At 39.6% G+C, this 18,052-nt stretch overlaps 2 protein-coding genes across 7 annotated transcripts in view; one reads left to right on the forward strand and one right to left on the reverse strand.

Moving 5' to 3' along the window:
• Positions 1-2,545: 2,545 nt before the first annotated feature.
• Positions 2,546-6,859, reverse strand: SOWAHC (sosondowah ankyrin repeat domain family member C). The gene has a single exon (XM_029937036.1). The coding sequence runs from the start codon at positions 6,717-6,719 to the stop codon at positions 5,184-5,186; it is 1,536 nt and encodes a 511-aa protein (XP_029792896.1). The 5' UTR covers positions 6,720-6,859; the 3' UTR covers positions 2,546-5,183.
• The window catches only part of SEPTIN10 (septin 10), a 66,143-nt gene continuing 53,974 nt past the window's right edge, over positions 5,884-18,052 (forward strand). For 5 of the 6 annotated variants that reach the window (XR_003907752.1, XM_029937041.1, XM_029937039.1 and 2 more), the window contains exon 1: positions 5,885-5,901. The gene's annotated coding sequence lies outside the window, so the exon portion shown is untranslated. Of the gene's footprint in view, positions 5,902-18,052 lie in introns of all 6 variants that reach the window. The other variant, XM_029937040.1, reaches the window with a different exon arrangement.

Genomic DNA, 18,052 nt, shown 5'->3' on the forward strand with positions numbered 1-18,052 from the left:
ATGCACAGTAAGCTTCCAGGAAGTATTAACTCTTTTCATACAGCCAAATAAAACCCTTAGCTGGGTTTGGAATCTCCTCAGTGCAGACTCAGCATGTAGTCATAGGATTGAACTGCTGACCAAAACCAAATCATTGCTTCTTGAATGCATACTTGTTGTGGACTCAGTGTTTGTGTCCTCCCAAAATTCATATGTTGAAACCTACTCCCCAATGAGATGGTATTAGGAGATAAGGCCTTTGAGAGGTGATTAGGTCATAAAGATAGAGCCCTCATAAATGGGATTAGTGCCCTTGTAAAAGAAACTCCAGAGAGTTCCCTTGCTCTTTTGTCATGTGAGGACACGTAGAATAGACTACTGTCTATGACCAGGAAATAAGCTCTCACCAGACATGGAATCTGCCAGTGCCTTGGGCTTGAACTTCCCAGCCTCTGTAACTGTGAAAAATAAAGTTCTGTTGTTCATAAACCAATCCAATCTATGGTATTCTGTTATAACAGCCTCTATGGACTAAAACAAAACTCGAGGATCACATTTATCAATATTGGAAACATCTGGACAAATCTCGGGAATACTCAATTATATTTTTAGAAATTAAATCCAAAGCTTCTAAGAGATTCGCAAGAGTATTCTAACAGGCATTTCTAGAGTCTTTCATCAGAACAGCATAAATTTGGGTTAAAAAACCATATAATGCTATTTCACTGGATAACTTACTTCTTTCAAAGTCAGGCCACTTTTGGCTAAACCTTTGGTCAGAATAGATATGGCCTAGAGTAATGTTTATAAATAAAACAGAATAAGTCACAAGGATGCTTTAAATCTATTTTAACTTCTCAGGCACTTATGTAACCTCTGATCAATTATTTCCAAGGGCTGTGTTCTACATCTTAAGACTGTTCACATCATGTTTAAGATGATTATTAGAAAGGTCTCTAAGCTAAACTAAATTTCATCTCTCTATTCTTTTGCTTTTTGGGGTTTTACATAGTCATTTGTATATATGATAATACTTAGAATATTTAAAGCCAGTTAAAGTAGATTCTCTTAGGGATTATGTACTTGAATGAACTTGTAAGGTAAATCTTTCTTGTAATCAAATTTACTTGTGAAAATCTTCTAAGTTGCTCACAAAGTAAAATCCTATTAAAGCTGATTTTACCTCCTGGGTTGGAAGACTGTTCTTTTGGCTGGTCTGCAAAGGAAGTAGTTGGCTAGCATTTAGGAGCCAGATCCGATGAAAAATACTTACCTTTATTCATTTGGCATAAGGGCATCACTGAAATTATCCATGTGATGCAACATTATGAAATATTTCTTTAGTGTTTTCCATTAAAAAAATCCACTTACTATCTTCAACATACTAGGTATTGTACAAGGGTAGGGACTTGTCTCATCGATAAATGTGGAAAAAAATAGATACTTTTTTTAACTGAATGGGGAAGCCTCTCCTGATATGAAACTGAGATTTAAAGAGATTAAAGAGAAAAAAAAGTATAACATGAAAGTGATAGTCTTCAGAGGAAAATAATTGGATACAATAGAAACAACTCTACTGCTGAATCATGAAAAATGAGTTTACAAACTGTCATCTTCCCCCTTAACTTGTAACTTTATTTCACGAAAATTTGGCTAATCACTGAAGGAACAATACTTTGCAGCAAATTCTCAGAGTATTTACTTTTTAGGAATAACTTCCAAGAAACTCCAAATAATTGCCATTTCTTTAGCAAAATTAAAAAAAAAGTTTTTCACCAGGATTAGTTACAAAGAGATCTTCAAGTGGACTACTGAATGAATCCTTTTAAGATGTATACTTATAAGGAAAGAAGTCACTTTAGAAACAGAAACTAGGCTTATTTAGTCCTTCAGTTGCACTGAAAAATATTTCATAAGTTGCCATTATGGCAACTACACATGTTGCAAGAGCAACAACAAAAATCTCCAAAAACAATCATAATGGGATCTTCCGAAGTGAGCAATGGCCAACAATTACATCAAGGTTTCCCACACATTCTTTTGCGGTCAGAATAGAGGTGAATTTTGTAAAAATAAAGATTAAAGCATTTCCTTGTTAAGGAAAAGAGTTCATTAATGTCCAAAGCTTAATGGATATTGAAGAAAATAGAAAAAGGTATTCGCATATCTTTCTTAAAATCTGGTCTGGGTAGGCAGGGCTCATGTTACCTGGTGTGTACATGAACTATGGCATTTTTTTTTTTAAGGTAGTGGTAAAGGTACTACCTTGTGTCCAAGTGGATTCCTCTATCACTGAAGACAAACTACAATGATTTTGCCAAAATTAGGCAATTTGAAGTTCAGAAAATATAATGTTGTGGAACAGCACTGAATCTTAAAAATCTTACTAAATGCCATTTACTTTGTGACCCTGAACAGTCATTGGCTTTCATTCCCTTTTCAATTTTAAGGGACAGGAAAAGGATCAAATAAATGTGAACTTCAAAAAGCATTGTATGAACTATAAAACACTACACAGGTAAGAATTATAAAGGACTACAAAGATTTAGACAAGTCAGAGAAAAAATGTGGTGTGAACGTTTTATTTTGACAAAACAAATTTTTATAAATGATACACTCTAAACTCCCAAAGTATCACTCATTTAAAATATAAGAGGTGAGGCATCCTGGACTCCCAAGATTTCAGGCATGAATAAAATAGTACCAGATTTTCAAGTTATATAAGCTAGTTGCATATTACATACCACAGAAGTGAAGACAATTGTGACAAACATTCATTAGTTTCAAGTGTACCTATAAGACACATAGACGTACAAAGGTTTTTTTAACCACGCAGCTTCATATCAACAAACATCTAAGTAATTGACATATATTTCTGTTAATGGCAGACAAAACTCTACAAAATCAAATTATACAAATCATTGGCTTTTAATAACCTCAATTTGGAAACTGAAAAATTAGAGGAATGTATATAGCTAAGTAGCTGAAAGTTATACTTATTGCACACAATCACATCAAGACAAGGAATGCTAGAAGTAGTTTCCCTCACGAATGATTTTTGAAAATTTAAAGTATATTTTATTGGAAAAGCTAAAATCTTTAGTGTGAAAATTAGGTTAAATGAAGTACTGACTCAATCCCTAAAGATCCAGTAAATTATAGATTTTGTGCAATTAGTTACTAACATACACATTTCGAGATTAATACTGATTTCAATAGAACATTTAGATGGTTCTGAAGTGTCTTACTTTTTATAGTTCACTTTAACTACACATGTTAATGAAATATATGATTCCTCAGTGGGAAGTTATACAGCTTGTCCTGCACTAGCTACAGGTAATATGTACATGATTCAGAACAAAAGACTGCTTTTCGCTTTCAAAGAACCTCTTTTTAATTTATACAAAATTAGACTGTTTTATGCACATGTATGCATAAAAGTGCTTGTCAAATATACTTAGTATATTTCTATAATCCTAAAACATAACAGGCACACAAACGGGTAACTGTTTAAATGTTTTATGTGAATATTTTTGATACGTCTTTAAACAAATTCAATTGCTATCTAAAGAGGTGTAACAAACTTGGTACAAATTTCTCTGACTTGGGAAAGTAAAGATCTAAGAACTCTCTACACTCTGCAATTCAGTGTAATTCATGTACTGGTTCATTCACTCTGCTAGCTGTTAACTCACTCCTTAATCTGTAAAGGCTGCAGGTACTTGTATTTCAGCAAGTAGGAGACCAAAAAGACTAAGGGGAAAGGACTTGTTAGAATTAATCTTCCACAAAATTGTTTTGAATCTAGTTATAAATTGATTTAATATGCTTGTGAGTTAAATTTTATAGTAATTATAAAGACATTTAATCTAACTCTGAATGAAATGTAATTAAGAACTACACTCTTTAATTTTTATGAAAGGTATTTTTCACTTATATACAAAGAAATTCAGTAGCCAGCAGCATTTAAATAAAGAAATAGTCCCATCTCTTCTCTTTTCCCTTTTATAAAGTGCTATTTTTAACTGGGTAGACTTACTATCCAGCTTTTCAATAACTTCACTGTTTGTCTCTAATACATTCAAGGAAACATTGAAAATTGAAAGTCTTTAGTATTACAAACATTGCTACAAAGCACAGGCTATGAATGTATTGTTTAGTAAAGTAAAAAGTGTACCTACGTGAGAATCATTAAGTTGATTTAATAATTACTTCACAGAAGCTTAGGCTCACTAACATTTCTGCTAATTTTTGCTAGTTGTCTAAACCAAAAACAGCTTCTGTAGGCAATTCAACTCTAAGCACCACCAAATAGGGTCATGTCAAATAGAACCAATGGTTAATTGACCCCCAGAATAAAAACTCTGACAAACTTAGACTGTTAGAATAGCAAAACAAATTAGTGAGACTCAGAACCAGACACAATGTTTTACTTAAAAGTACCATAGGTTGTCCAATGTTTTCTTTAAATAAAATTTTGTGTAGTTATTAATAATGTACCTTAACACTGAGTGCAGTGGTCTAAGACAGGTAAGAAAAAATTGGACTACAGATTAACTTAAAAGTGAATGTTGCCTATTTCTTTAGTTCAGTGATTAAAGTTCAAATGGCTATTTAAAAAAATAGTTGAGCACTACTTAACAATAGAGACAGGATACCATTTTTATTATTATTCTCTAAAGAGCATTTTTGTATTTCAACTTTGACCTGACCTTCAGTAGTATCTTAAAAGGCATATGTGATTAGTAAAAAAAACAAAAGACAAAAACCAGGGCAGTATGTAGTTTTGTTCACACTTAAAATTTCATTACAATTTGTATTTCTTGTCACTCTTGAAAGCGTAATAACTTTTAAAACCAGAAGCATAAAAGTGCAAAATTCCTTACTTTGCATGGCATCTAGTAATGGTAAAATCAAAGGAACCCTCAATCATCAATTCTGTACACCCAATTTAAATACATTTCCCGTCCTCAGAAACAGGGAATCCAGGGTAGAGGAGTGGTATAGGGAAAAGAGGCCTAGGGCAAGGTTTGATGAAATCACTTGGAAATTTACTTCACCCAGAATGCTTGGGGGAATTCCTCCCACCCATTCCAACTCCCCAAGTAAGAATTTAACCTCTTATCTGGTCTCACTTCCTTGTCTACACCTAGTATTCTATTCCTGAAAACAAATATATCTAGAATTTCCTATAAGAAATATTTTTACCCAAATACATTGGACTTCGGTCTCAATTTGAATGAAGAGTGGCTTTTAAGAGCACGGTCCTCCTCTTCTTCCTCTCCTTCCTCCAGTGGCTGCTCCAGGTCTCTTAAAGAGGGTGTAGTGTGGATGATCTGTGTTCGGAAGCGGATTTTGTTGAGTCTGGGTTTCATTCGTCCACTAGAGCTGCCAGAGGCCTTGCGACCTGGATCCTTTGCTTTGCCTCCAGCCCATCCATCAGTCAAGTGGTGGTGGTGATGATGATGGTGATGGTCCCCTCCATCCTCCAAAACGTGTGAGAGTTTGTAGGTGATGAGGTGTGAAGGGAGCACCTTTGAAAGCCTCCATCGCCCACCCCCGCTGCCGGTGGCACTTTCTCCATCGTCCTCATCCAGGGCTCCCACCAGATTTTTTATCTCCTCAGTGATGCTCTGACTCAGGTACTGAGAGGCCTTTTTCCCACTGTAGTCCCTGATGTCCACGTCTGCGTCATAAGCCCCCACCAGCAACTTCACCACTTCCACGTGTCCGTGCATGGCAGCCAAGTGCAGGGCAGTGTAGCCTCCGCTTGTCCTGGCGTTGATGTTCACTGGCAGCTGGTGTTTGTTAGCAAAGTTGACCAGCATGGCCAGGAGCTCCTGTCTGCCATGCTTGGCGGCCCAGTGCAGGCAGGTGAAGCCGGTGATGAAGTCCCTCTTGGCCAACAGGCCGGGCTCACAGGTGAGCAACCCTTCCAGGCTGTCCCACTTGCCGTCAGAGGCTGAGAGCATCCAGGCATGTTCCAGAGGGTCCAGCGTCACGGAGCCACCGCCGCTGCTCTCCTCCTCCGCCGACGACGAAGCAACAGAAGCACTGTCTGAGTCGCCTCCGCCTTTGCCGCGTCCTCCCCCAGAGGAGCTGCCCGGGCTGTTGCCCCCGGGACAGACCCTCCTCTTTAGCTGCGGTGAGCTGCCCATCACAAGGTCCCGAAGGTTCTGGCGCGTAGACCTTGGGGTGGTGACGCCGCCGCCGGGGGAGTTGCCCGCGTCTGTCTCCTCGCAGCTATGGGGTGGAGGCCCGCTCAGACTGTCGCCAGCCAGGCTTGGCGGTCCAAGCGCGGCGGCCCGGGTCTCCCCACGGCTCGGCTCGCAGCCTGTACCCGGGGACGCCTCGGGAGACGCCGCCTCTGGGCACAAGTCGCCCTCCTGGGTCTCGACCCCGCCGTCGGGCGTCCCTGGGGCGCCGCTGCTAGAATCTGGCTCTGCAGTCACCGAGATGATGGGTAGGTTACGCGAGGGTGCGGCTTCGGACGGGTGGGGTCCCTCGCAGAACCTCTTTTTAGGGTGCACGTACTTAGAGCCGTCTGCAGGGTCGGTGCGCACCGTAGCCACGGCATTGACTAGCTCCTTGAAGAGGGAGCGGGCGCGGGCGCGCTGCTCGGGCTCGCCGCCCAGAGCACCCTTGAAGTGCTGCACCAGCTCGGCGTGCCGGGCCCGGCCCCCGCGCTCCTCAAGAAAGCGCAGCACGGCCTCTGGGCTAAGCTCCACTGGCCCCTCCATCCGTGGCCGCGCTGCTCCTCCGGCGGCGGGTGGCTCAATCCGGCCCCATTGTGGCCCGCTTCTGAAGGACGTAGAGTCCAAACGCCAGAGAGTCTGCGGTGGCAGTCGCCATCACCGCCTCCCTGGGGCCTAGCCCCGGAGTAACACGCCCCCGACAGCACCGCCCCCACGGCTGCACCCCGCCCCCAGACCTCCCACTTCCGGTCCCCGCGCTGGCTGCTAGCGCGGCTCCCGCCGGCCGTCGGTAGGCACGTCCCCGCACCGTCCCATGGCCCGCCCACTTCCGGCCTTAGGGCGGGCCCGCAATCAGTGCACGTACCCGCCGCCTACTGGCTGAGGATTTTTTTCGTGATTCTTCCTTCTCAGGTCATGACTCTCTTCCAGTCAGTCTCCCTCCGTTTGGGTTTGTCGTCTTCTGAACGTCGAGGGATACTCTTGAGAGAGACTCGCTTCGCGCGCGCGCGCGGTTAAGGTCGCGCGCGCGCGCGCCCCGCCTAGCAGGGCCTCGGCCCTCTGGCTCTCTGCCCTCGCGTCACTGAGACTTGGCTCCTCCCCTTACCCTGGCCTTCCCTTGCCCCCCACTCCTGCAGAGATTGGCCCGGCCCGTTAAGCCCGCCTCCGGCCCGCGCCCTGTGTGTTCCATCCTCCCGACCCCCGTTTGCTCCTTTCGAGGTCTGGACCCTACTCTCGGGGCCCGGTTTGAAACCCCCACTTCGCTGAGACTCCCGCCTACGCTCAGCCCCCGGTTGGGACCATGACCTCTGAGGTGGCGCGGCACCTGGTGAGTCCCTGTCGACTCCTCACTACGCATCCGCTGCCCAGCTCTGCCCCTCCCCCAGGGCGGATGCCGGGCAGTTCCCAGGGTCCTAGAGTAACTTCCCCAGTCCTGAACTCGGGGCCGTCCAGTCGCGGCAGGGATTGGGAGCCGCACCGCTCCTCAGTTCCCATTGCCTTCCTGGCCGGTAATTCCCGGGCTCCCGAGGCCAGATGGTTCGACCCTACTGGGAGGAGGGGTTCTTTTTCTCCTGCTTTAGCTCGGGAGGCTGGGAGTGGGGCGGTTCTGTGCCACAAGGGGGGGGGGCACAGGGCGGACCCCCGCCCCCCCAGATCCCCGACCCCACGTTACTGGAGTGGCTGGGAGTTTTTGCGGCTTTTCTGTCTCGCCAAAAGTTAAATCTGAAACCGTGATTGTGGGTCTATCATTTTTATAACAGTTTTGGACACACACACAGATTAATGCAATGTTTACATTTGTGTACTCTTCTCTGACTCTTTACTCACCAGAGTCCAACTTCCTTGGACTTTCAAGAAACTTCCTCATTTTACCAACTGTGTGGTTGTCCAAGTTGTCCATTAGGATTTGAGCCTTTTTTTTTTTTTTTTTGCCTTGGCACACTTGAACCTTAAAAGAATGTGACTGATTTGTTCAATGTTTTATACGTTTTTCTTTTCTTTCTTTCTTTCTTTCTTTCTTTTTTTTTTTTTTTTACTTTAGAGAGAGAGAGAGAGACTCTTAAGCAAACTCCATGTTCAGTGCTAGTTGGAGGCAGAGCTGGATCCTGGGAGCCAGAGCCAGAGTGAGATGCTCAACCACTGAGCCACCCAGGCACCCATTTTATACTTTTAAAATCACTTATTTATGTATCTCGTTTTATATAGTAAGCCAGTGGTTCTCAAAGTGTGGTCACAATTATTTTCCTAACAATTCCAAGCTGTCGTTATTTGCTTTCTTCTCACTCTTTCTTTTAGGAGTGTGAGATGAGTTTTACGGAGGCTACCTGATGTAGAATGACCTCATCATTCTGAAGGCTAATGTGTGTACTTGTCTTTTAAAAAATTTCTGTTTTCGGCATGCCTGGGTGGCTCAGTTGGTTAAGCCTCTGACTTGGTCATGATCTCATGGTTCGTGGGTTAGAGCCCTACGATGGGCCCTGTGCTGACAGCTAGCTCAGAGCCTGTAGCCTGCCTTCAGATTCTGTATCTCCCTCTTTCTCTGGCCCTCCCCTGCTTGCGTTGTCTCTCAAAAATAAATAAAGAACATTAAAAATTTTATTAAAATAATTTCTATTTTAAGGCGCCTGGTGGCTCAGTCTTTCCGACTCAGGTCAGAATCTCATGGTTGTGAGTTTGAGCCCTGTGTTGGGTTCTGTGCTGACAGCATGGATCACCCTGCTTGGGATTCTCTCTCTGCCTCTCTCTCTTCCCCTCCCCTGCTTGTTCTGTTTCTCTCTCAAAATAAAGAAACTTAAAAAAATAAGAAATTTCTGTTTTACTTAATAATACTGTAAATATTAATGGTTGTAAGCCAGATAAGCAAACACTTTATGGAGGCCTGAGACTAAAAAGTTTAGAAACTACTGGTCTAAGCTCCTAAATTAGATTGTAGAAATCAAGTTCAGATTATAGCCTGATAGACTAGGTGATATGTGTAAAGGTACACAATCAGTTCTTTTATAGATCCTGGATAAGGATTTTTCTCCCTGATTCAGCCCAGGTCTCAAATCTAGTTTCTGTGTTACAGTTGCTTTGTGTGGATGTGTGAATGAGCAAAGTATTTTATAAACTCTGATTCATAGTAATCTTCAGAATTAAACTTAAGCTGGAGAGATCACTTCATTTAATTGGTGTTGGATTGCTTGTCACCTGCTTATTTTGCAATAAAAAGTGTACTTTTATTTTCTAATTAAACTTTTTATTTTGAGGTAATTGAAGATTCAGGTGCAGTCTTGGGGTTGCTAAGAAATAATGAGATCCCCTGTACGATTTATTCAGATTTTTTCGATAACAACATCTTGCAAAACCATGATACAGGACCACAACCAGGACATTGCCATTGACATCGTGAAGATAACATTATCACAGCATCCCTCAAGTTGTCCTTTTATACCACATCCACTTCATTCTCACCGGACTTTCTTCTTAACCCCTGACAACCACTAATCCGTTTTTCATTTCTATAATTTTCTCAGTTCAAGACTGTTATAAAATGGACTCACACAGTATGTAATTTTCTGGAGCTTTCATCCAGGTTGTTGCATGTGTTATTAGGTTGCTCCTTTTAATTGCTGAGTAGTATTCCATGGTATGGATGTTCCATCTATGTTTGAAGGACATCTGGTTGTTTCCATTGTTGGGCTACTCTGAATGAGGTTGCTATAAACATTCCAGTATAGTAACATGTAATGTAACCTAATGAAAACATAAGTCTTCAGTTCTCTGGGATAAATTCACAGGGGTGTAGCTGCTGGGTCACATGGTAGTTGCATGTTTAGTTTTAATGAGAAACCGCTAAACTGTTTATCAGAGTTTCTGTGCTGTTTTTCATTCCCACCAGAAATGTTATAAGAGATCAATCTCTCCACATCCTCATCAGCATTTAGTGTACCTATTTTTTATTTAGATATTCTGATATGTATGTATGTATGTATGTATGTATGTATCACAGGTATATAGTTTTAATTTGCATTTCCCTAATGGTTAATGATATTAAGCATCTTTTCATGGGCTTATGTATCATCTGCATATTCTCAAGTGAAATGCCTCTTCATTCCTTTAGCCCATTTTCTAATTGGATTTTGTTTACTCTTGATTTTAGAGTTTTCTTTTAAAATATGTTCTGGATGCTAGTCCTTTCTTGATACATAGTTTGCAAATGTTTTCTCAGTTTGTTGTGTTGTTGTTGTTGTTTTTTTCATCCTCTTACTAGAATCTTATGTAGAGCAAATGTTTTTAATTTCAATTAAAATATCAATTTTTCCTCCTATGGATTATAATTTTGGTGTCAAGTCTAAGAGCTCATAGCCTAACCATAGAGCCCAAGCATTTTCTTATTTTTTTTCCTAAAAGTTTTGTAGTTTGTGTCTGTTTTACATTTAAGCCCATGACCCATTTTGAGTTAATTTTTATATAAGGTGTAAGACTTAGATCAAGTGTAATTTTTTGGCTTATGGATGTTCCAGTACTGATTATTGAAAATGTTGTCTATCCTCTATTGAATTGCTTTTGCACTTTGCCAAAAAGCATTTGAACATAACTGTGTGGATCTATTTGTGGGTTCCCTATTAGCACTAACACATAGTCTGGATTCTTATAGCTATGTAAGTCTTGAAATAGAGTAGACTTATTCCTCTCACTTTATTCTTATTTTTTCAGAAATTATTTTGGCTATTCTAGTTACTATGCCTTTCATTATAAGATTTAGAATAATCTTAATTATATCTACAAAGAATTTTGGTAGGATTTTGATAGGAATTATATTAAATCTGTATATTACTTTAAGGAGAATTGAAATCTCTACTATGTTGAATCTTCCAGTTTATGGACATGGTATCTCTTCCCATTTCTTTATATTTTCTTTCATTTTTTTCACCAGCATTATGTAGTTTTCAGCCTACAAGTCCTGCATGTTTTGTTTGATTTAAACCCATTTCATATTTTAAGCAATTATAAATTGTATTGCATTTTTAATTTTATTGTTCACATATCATTATAAACATATGGAAATACAGTTGATATTTGTATGTTTATCTTCTGTCCTTTGACCTTAGAATATTCATTTAAACGAGGAATTGGGATTCCTCCTAGATTCCTTGGGGTTTTCTTCATAGAAAATCTTGTCATTTACACATAGAGACAGTTTTATTTCTTTCTTCCCAATCTGTTTGCCTCTTGCTGCTTTATTTATGCTGGTTAGGACTTGTAATATTATTTGAATCAGAGTGGTGAGAACAGAAATCCTTGATTTATGATGTTGGGGGGGAAGCATTCAGTCTTTTATCACAGATGTAGATTTTCTTTTGTACATGTTCTGTCAAATTCATGAGGGATATTGGTCTGTAGGTTTTTTGTATTGTCTTTGTTTGGTTTGGTATCAAGGTAATAATAGTTTCATAAAATTGATTGGGAAATGTTATGTCCTTTTTCTGGAAGAGACTCTGTGTATAGAATTGGTGTTAATTCTTCATTAAATGTTTGATAGGCTTCTTCACTGAAACCATGTGGGCCTGGAGATTTCTTATTTATAGTTTTTAAATTGCAAATTTAATTTCCTTAGTAGTTATGTGGTTATTAATTTATTTTATATTGAATGAATTGTGGTAGTGGGTGGTTTTGTGATTGGTTCCTTCCAAGTTGTCAACTTTATGTGTATAAAGTTGTTAATAATATCCCCTTACTATCCTATTGATGTCTTTGGGGCCTGTAATGATATTCTCTGTTCCTTTCCTTTTTTGTTTTTTCTTAATGTTTCATTTTTGAGAGAGAGAGAGAGAAAGGATGTGCGGGGGTTGGGGGCAGAGAGAGGGGAGACAGAGGATCCGAAGCTGGCTCTGTGCTATCAGCAGAGTGCTAGATGTTAGACTTGAACTCAGAGTGTGAAATCATGACCTGAGCCAAGTCAGACACTTAACTGAGCCGCCCAGGTGCCCCTCCCTGTTCCATTCCTTGTGTCTTTTACCAAGAGGTCAGTCTTGTTAGAAGTTTGTCAATTTCTTTCTTTTCGGAGAACCATCTTTGTTTCATTGATTTTTCTCTGTTTTTCTATGTTATTTATTTATTCCTTTATTTTAAAGTTTATTTGGAGAGAGAGAGAGAGTGAGCATGAGCCGGAGAAGGATCAGGGTAGGGCAGAGAAGGGAGACAGGATCTGAAACAGGCTCTGCCTGATGTGGGGCTTGAACTCATAAACCTTTAGATTGTGACCTGAGTTAAAGTCTGATGCTTAACAGACTGAGCCTCCCAGGAGCTCTTGTTTTTCTGTTTTAAATATAACTGATTTATGATCTTTATTTCCTTTCGTTTGCTTGTTCTTGGTTTATGTTGCTCTTCTTTTTCTAAGTTTTTAGGGCAGCCCTTATATCATTGATTTGAGACTTTTCCTCCTTTCTAATATATGGACTTGGTGGTGTGAACTTTCCTCTCAGCATGGCTTTAGCTGTGTCCCACAAATTTGGGTATGTTGTATATTAATTTGCATTCTACCTTTATTTAAAGAGCTATGTTAAACCTCACTTGATACTCAAGTTGTGTTGTTTTGTTTTGTTTTTTAAGAGAAGAGGACATCAAGATTCCGGAAGTTTTGTATTTTGCTGATGGAATCACAGCTGGTGATGAGATCTACTCTTGGGCATATTGTTTCTGTGACTGTCTCCAGCCTGTCCCGTATTAGTAATTGCATAAGTTTTATGATTCAAGAGATCTTCACTGTATAGTTACATATTGCTGACTGCGATAGTAGATCTCAAAATAACACTGACTACCTTTCCCTTTGTCCTGAGAAAAGCACTTTTAATTTTCCACTTCTCTAGATTATCCTTACCAAAACTTTTAAATGGTATCCAGATTTTTTCAGTTCTTATCTTTGTCATTTCCTCTTTCAGCTACAATGCTTCAGAACTCTTATGTTTCTTTTTTAGTTATCCTTCACTGAGGATGTTTGTATCTTAGAGACTTCCTTCATTTTATTTCAAAGTTGTGATTCCTAATTCTTTACTTTCATGTCTTGGAATTAGTGACCACCTCAGTGCCTTGATGTATTTCCATTTCTCCACCTGGAGAGACATTATTCTTTCCCACTGATCCAGATCCTATATAATCATTATGGGATAATGAAAGACCAAGCTCCTGCCTCACCTTCTCTAAAGCTTTCCCAAAGAATCCTAATACTTGACAATCTGTCATACTGCTCACTTGCTACTTAATCATATTCTACCTTGGAATACTTCCTAACTTATGTTTGTATTGTTACTTAACTTTGGCATCAATTACATTTTAATGAACCTTGCATTTGCCCCCTCTATTAAATGATTTGTCTTCAGGAAGAGAAGCCTGTAATATTCTTTGTAGCCTTCATAGCCATGATTATATATTGTTCAGGACAGATATTGATTATATCTTATATGGAAAATAAGGTCACCTTGAGTCATTTTATTCTTGTTGAATGTTAAATTCTTAATTATGAATTCTTAGTCTACATTATGCAGCCACCTTCATCCAGGCTGGACACAGATAGTGTCATACCTTTTAGGTATTCCCTGACTGATTTTGATCCTAAAATAGTCCCAGACTATACTTATTTGTACTGGTATGTATGTATGTATGTATGTATGTATGTATATATGTATTTAAGTAAGTGGAAGAGGAAGAAGCAGGAGAGTTCTTTTAAAATTTTATATTTTATTCAAATAGATTTCTTCTCTTTAGGAATATATATCAGCCCTCATTTTTAAAAGTATTTATTTATTTATTTATTTTAATATAGTTTATTGTCAAGTTCGTTTCCATGTAACACCCAATGCTCATTCCAACAAGTGCTCTTTTCCATGCCCATCACCCATTTGCCTCCCACCCTTTCCATATCTATTTTTTCCTCCCTTCTCCTCCTGCATGGTCTTCTAAGTTTCTCCTGATCCACGTAAGAGTGAAAACATATGGTATCTTTCTCTGTTTGACTTATTTCACTTAGCATAATACCCTCGAGTTCCATCCATGTTGCTACGAATGGCCAGATTTCATTCTTTCCCATTACCTTGTAGTATTCATTATATATAGAAACCACATTTTCTTGATCCATTTGTCAGTTGATGGACATTTAGGCTGTTTCCATGATTTGGCTATTGTTGACAGTGCTGCTATGAACTTTGGGGTACAAGTGCCCCTATGCATCAGCACTTCTGTATCCCTTGGGTAAATTCCTAGCAGTGCTATTGCTGGGTCATAGGGGAGTTCTACTGTTAATTTTCTGTGGAGCCTCCACACTGTTCTCCAGAGCAGCTGCACCAGTTTACATTCCCACCATCAGTGTAGGAGGGTGCCTGTTTCTCCACATCTTCACCAGCAACTATAGTCTCTTGATTTATTCATTTTAGCCACTCTAACTGGGGTGAAGGTGGTGTCTCAGTGGTTTTGATTTGTATTTCCTTGATGAGTGATGTTGAGCATCATTTCATGTGTCTGCCATCTGGATGTCTTCTTTGGAGACGTGTCTGTTTATGTCTTTTGCCCATTTCTTCACTGGATTATTCATTTTTTGCTTGTGGAGTTTGGTGAGTTCCTTGTAGATTTTGGATACTAGACTTTTATCTGATATGTCATTTGCAACTATCTTTTCCCATTCTGCCGGTTGCCTATTAGTTTTCTTGATTGTTTTCTTTGCAGTGCAGAAGCTTTTTATCTTGATGAGGTCCCAATAGTTCATTTTTGCTTTTGATTCCCTTGCCTTTGAAGATGTGTCGAGTAGAAAATTACTGCAGTTGAGGTCAAGGAGGTTGTTTCCTGCTTTCTCTCCTAGGGTTTTGATGGTTTTCTATCTCACATTCAGGTCCTTCAGCTATTTTGAGTTTATTTTTTGTGAATGGTGTAAGAAAGCTGTCTAGTTTCATTCTTCTGCATGTTATTGTTCAGTTCTCCCAGCACCATCTGTTAAAGAGGCTGTCTTTTTTCCATGAGTACTCTTTTCTGCTTTGTCAAAGATTAATTGGCCATACATTTGTGGGTCCAATTCTGGATTCTCTATTCTATTTCATTTAACCATATTAAATCTAACTTCCTCTGCTTAAGAATTTAAGTATTCCTAATGCCTGATTCTAAAAGCTCTTTTACTGAGAACTTAAAAAATTTTTTTAAAAAATATTTTATTTATTCTTAAAAGAGAGAACATGAGCAGGGGAGGGGCAGAGTGAGAGAGGGACACAGAGTAAGAAGCAGGCTTCAGGCTCTGAGCTGTCAGCACAGAGCCAGACGTGAGGCTCTAACCCACAAGCCATGAGAACAAGATCAGAGCTGAAGTCAGACATTTTACCAACTGAGCTACCCAGGCACCCTGAGAATTTTGATTTTTATACTTTGTTGTCTTATTGGTAGAACATTTGATTTAGAAGATGCTTTATTTCAAAAATTTACTTAACACCTTGTAAGATATGTATCTACTACTGGTTTGAAGAACAGGGAAGTAGGAATCACATTTATAGTCTCAATAACATAAATAAAAGATTGAAAACTTCATTTTAAATACCTTTAAAATAAATATTATTATTTAGTAGACTGGGATATAGCATTTAGACTTTGTTAGTATTTTAGTAAATATGCATGTTGTGCTCTAATATTCTTCCCATCTTTGAAATTTCATCTTTGATAGTTACATGTATTTGAAATTAACTGCTTTCTTTGCATTTTTTGGCAAGTCTAGAGGATTTTTTTTTAGTTTATTTATTTTGGGGGGGGCATTAGTTGGGGAGGGGCAGAGATGGAGAGAATACCAAGCAAGCTCTGCGCTGATAGCTCAGGGCCTAATGAGGGGCCTAATGTTCACTCAACAACTGCAAAATCATGACCTGAGACAAAATCAAGAGTCAAATGCTTAATGGAATGAGCCACCAAGGTGCCTCAGTCTAGGGAGTTTTCATTGAGGATTTAACTAAAATTTTAAATATAGTAGAACTCAAAGTTCATTCCAGAACATCTCATTTTATTTTTATTTATTTATTTTAAAAAATAGTTTATTGCCAATTTGATTTCCATATAACACTTCCCCACAAGTGCCCCTCTCCATGACCATCAACCTCCTTGCCATTCCCCTCTCCCTCTTCAACCCTCAGTTCTCAGCATTCAAAGGTCTCTCATGATTTGCCTCACTCCCTCTCCTCAACTCTTTCCCACCCCCTTTCCGATTCCCATGGTCTCCTATTAGGTTTCTTCTATTAGACCTATGAGTGACAATATATAGTATCTGTCCTTCTCTGCCTGACTTATTTTGCTTAGCATGACTCCCTCTAGGTCTATCCATTTTGCTGTAAATGGTCTTATTTCATTCTTTCTCATTGCCATGTAGTATTCCATTGTATATATATACCACATCTTCTTGATCCATTCATCAGGTGATGGACATTTAGGCTCTTTCCATGATTTGGCTATTGTTGAAACTGGCCCTATGAACTTTGGGGTACATGTGCCCCTATGCATCAGCATTTCTGTATCCCTTGGGTAGATCCCTAGCAGTGCTATTGCTGGGTCAGATGGGAGTTCTAGTGATCGTTTTTTGAGAAACCTCCACACTGTTTTCCAGAGTGGTTTTACCAGTTTACCTTCCCACCCACAGTGTAGGAGTGTGCACGTTTTTCCACACCTTGCCAGCATCTATAGTCTCTTGATTTGCTCATTTTAGCCACTCTGACCGGTGTGAGGAGGTATCTCAGTGTGGTTTTGATTTGTATTTCCATGATGCTGAGTGACGCTGAGCATCGTTTCATGTGCCTGTAGACCATCAGGATGTCCTCTTTGGAGAAGTGTCTGTTTATGTCTTCTGCCCATTTCTTCACTGGATTGTTCGTTTTTTGGGTATGGGGTTTGGTGAGTTCCTTGTAGATTTTGGATACTAGCCCTTTATCTGATATGCCATTTGCCATTATCTTTTCCCATTCTGTCAGTTGCCTATTAGTTTTTTTTTTTTATTGTTTCCTTTGCAGTGCAGAAACTTTTTATCTGGATGAGGTCCCAATAGTTCATTTTTGTTCTTGATTCCCTTGCCTTTGGGGATGTGTTGAGTAGGATATTGCTGTGATTGAGGTCAAGGAGATTATTTCCTGCTTTCTCCTCTAAGGTTTTGATGGTTTCCTGTCTCACAATCAGGTCCTTTATCCATTTTGAGTTTATTTTTGTGAATGGTGTAAGAAAGTGGTCTAGTTTCATTCTTCTGCATGTTGCTGTCCAGCTCTCCCAGCACCATGTGCTAAAGAGGCTCTCTTTTTTCCATTGGATACTCTTTCCTGCGTTGTCAAAGATTAATGGGCCATACATGTGTGGATCCAGTTCTGGGCTTTCTATTCTGGTCCATTGGCCTATGTGTCTGTTTTTGTGCCAATACCATACTGTCTTGATGATGACAGCTTTGTAGTAGAGGCTAAAGTCTGGGATTGTGATGCCTCCCGTTTTGGTTTTCTTCTTCAATATTACTTTGGCTATTTGGGGTTTTTTGTGGTTCCATAAGAATTTTAAGATAATTTGTTCTAGCTTTGAGAAGAATGCTGGTGCAACTTTGATGGGGATTGCATTGAATGTGTAGATTGCTTTCGGTAATAGTGACATTTTAACAATATTTATTCTTCTGATCCATGAGCATGGAATGGTTTTCCATTTCTTTGTGTCTTCTTCAATTTCTTTCAAAAGCTTTCTATAGTTTTCATCATACAGGTCTTTTACATCTTTGGGTAGGTTTATTCCTAGGTATTTTATGGTTTTTCCTGCAATTGTGAATGGGATCAATTTCTTGATTTCTCTTTTGTTGCTTCATTTTTGGTGTATAAAAATGCAACTGATTTCTGTACATTGATTTTGTACCC

Source organism: Suricata suricatta, chromosome 4 (assembly GCF_006229205.1).
Source record: "Suricata suricatta isolate VVHF042 chromosome 4, meerkat_22Aug2017_6uvM2_HiC, whole genome shotgun sequence".
In the NCBI taxonomy this organism is placed as follows: Eukaryota; Metazoa; Chordata; class Mammalia; order Carnivora; family Herpestidae; genus Suricata; species Suricata suricatta.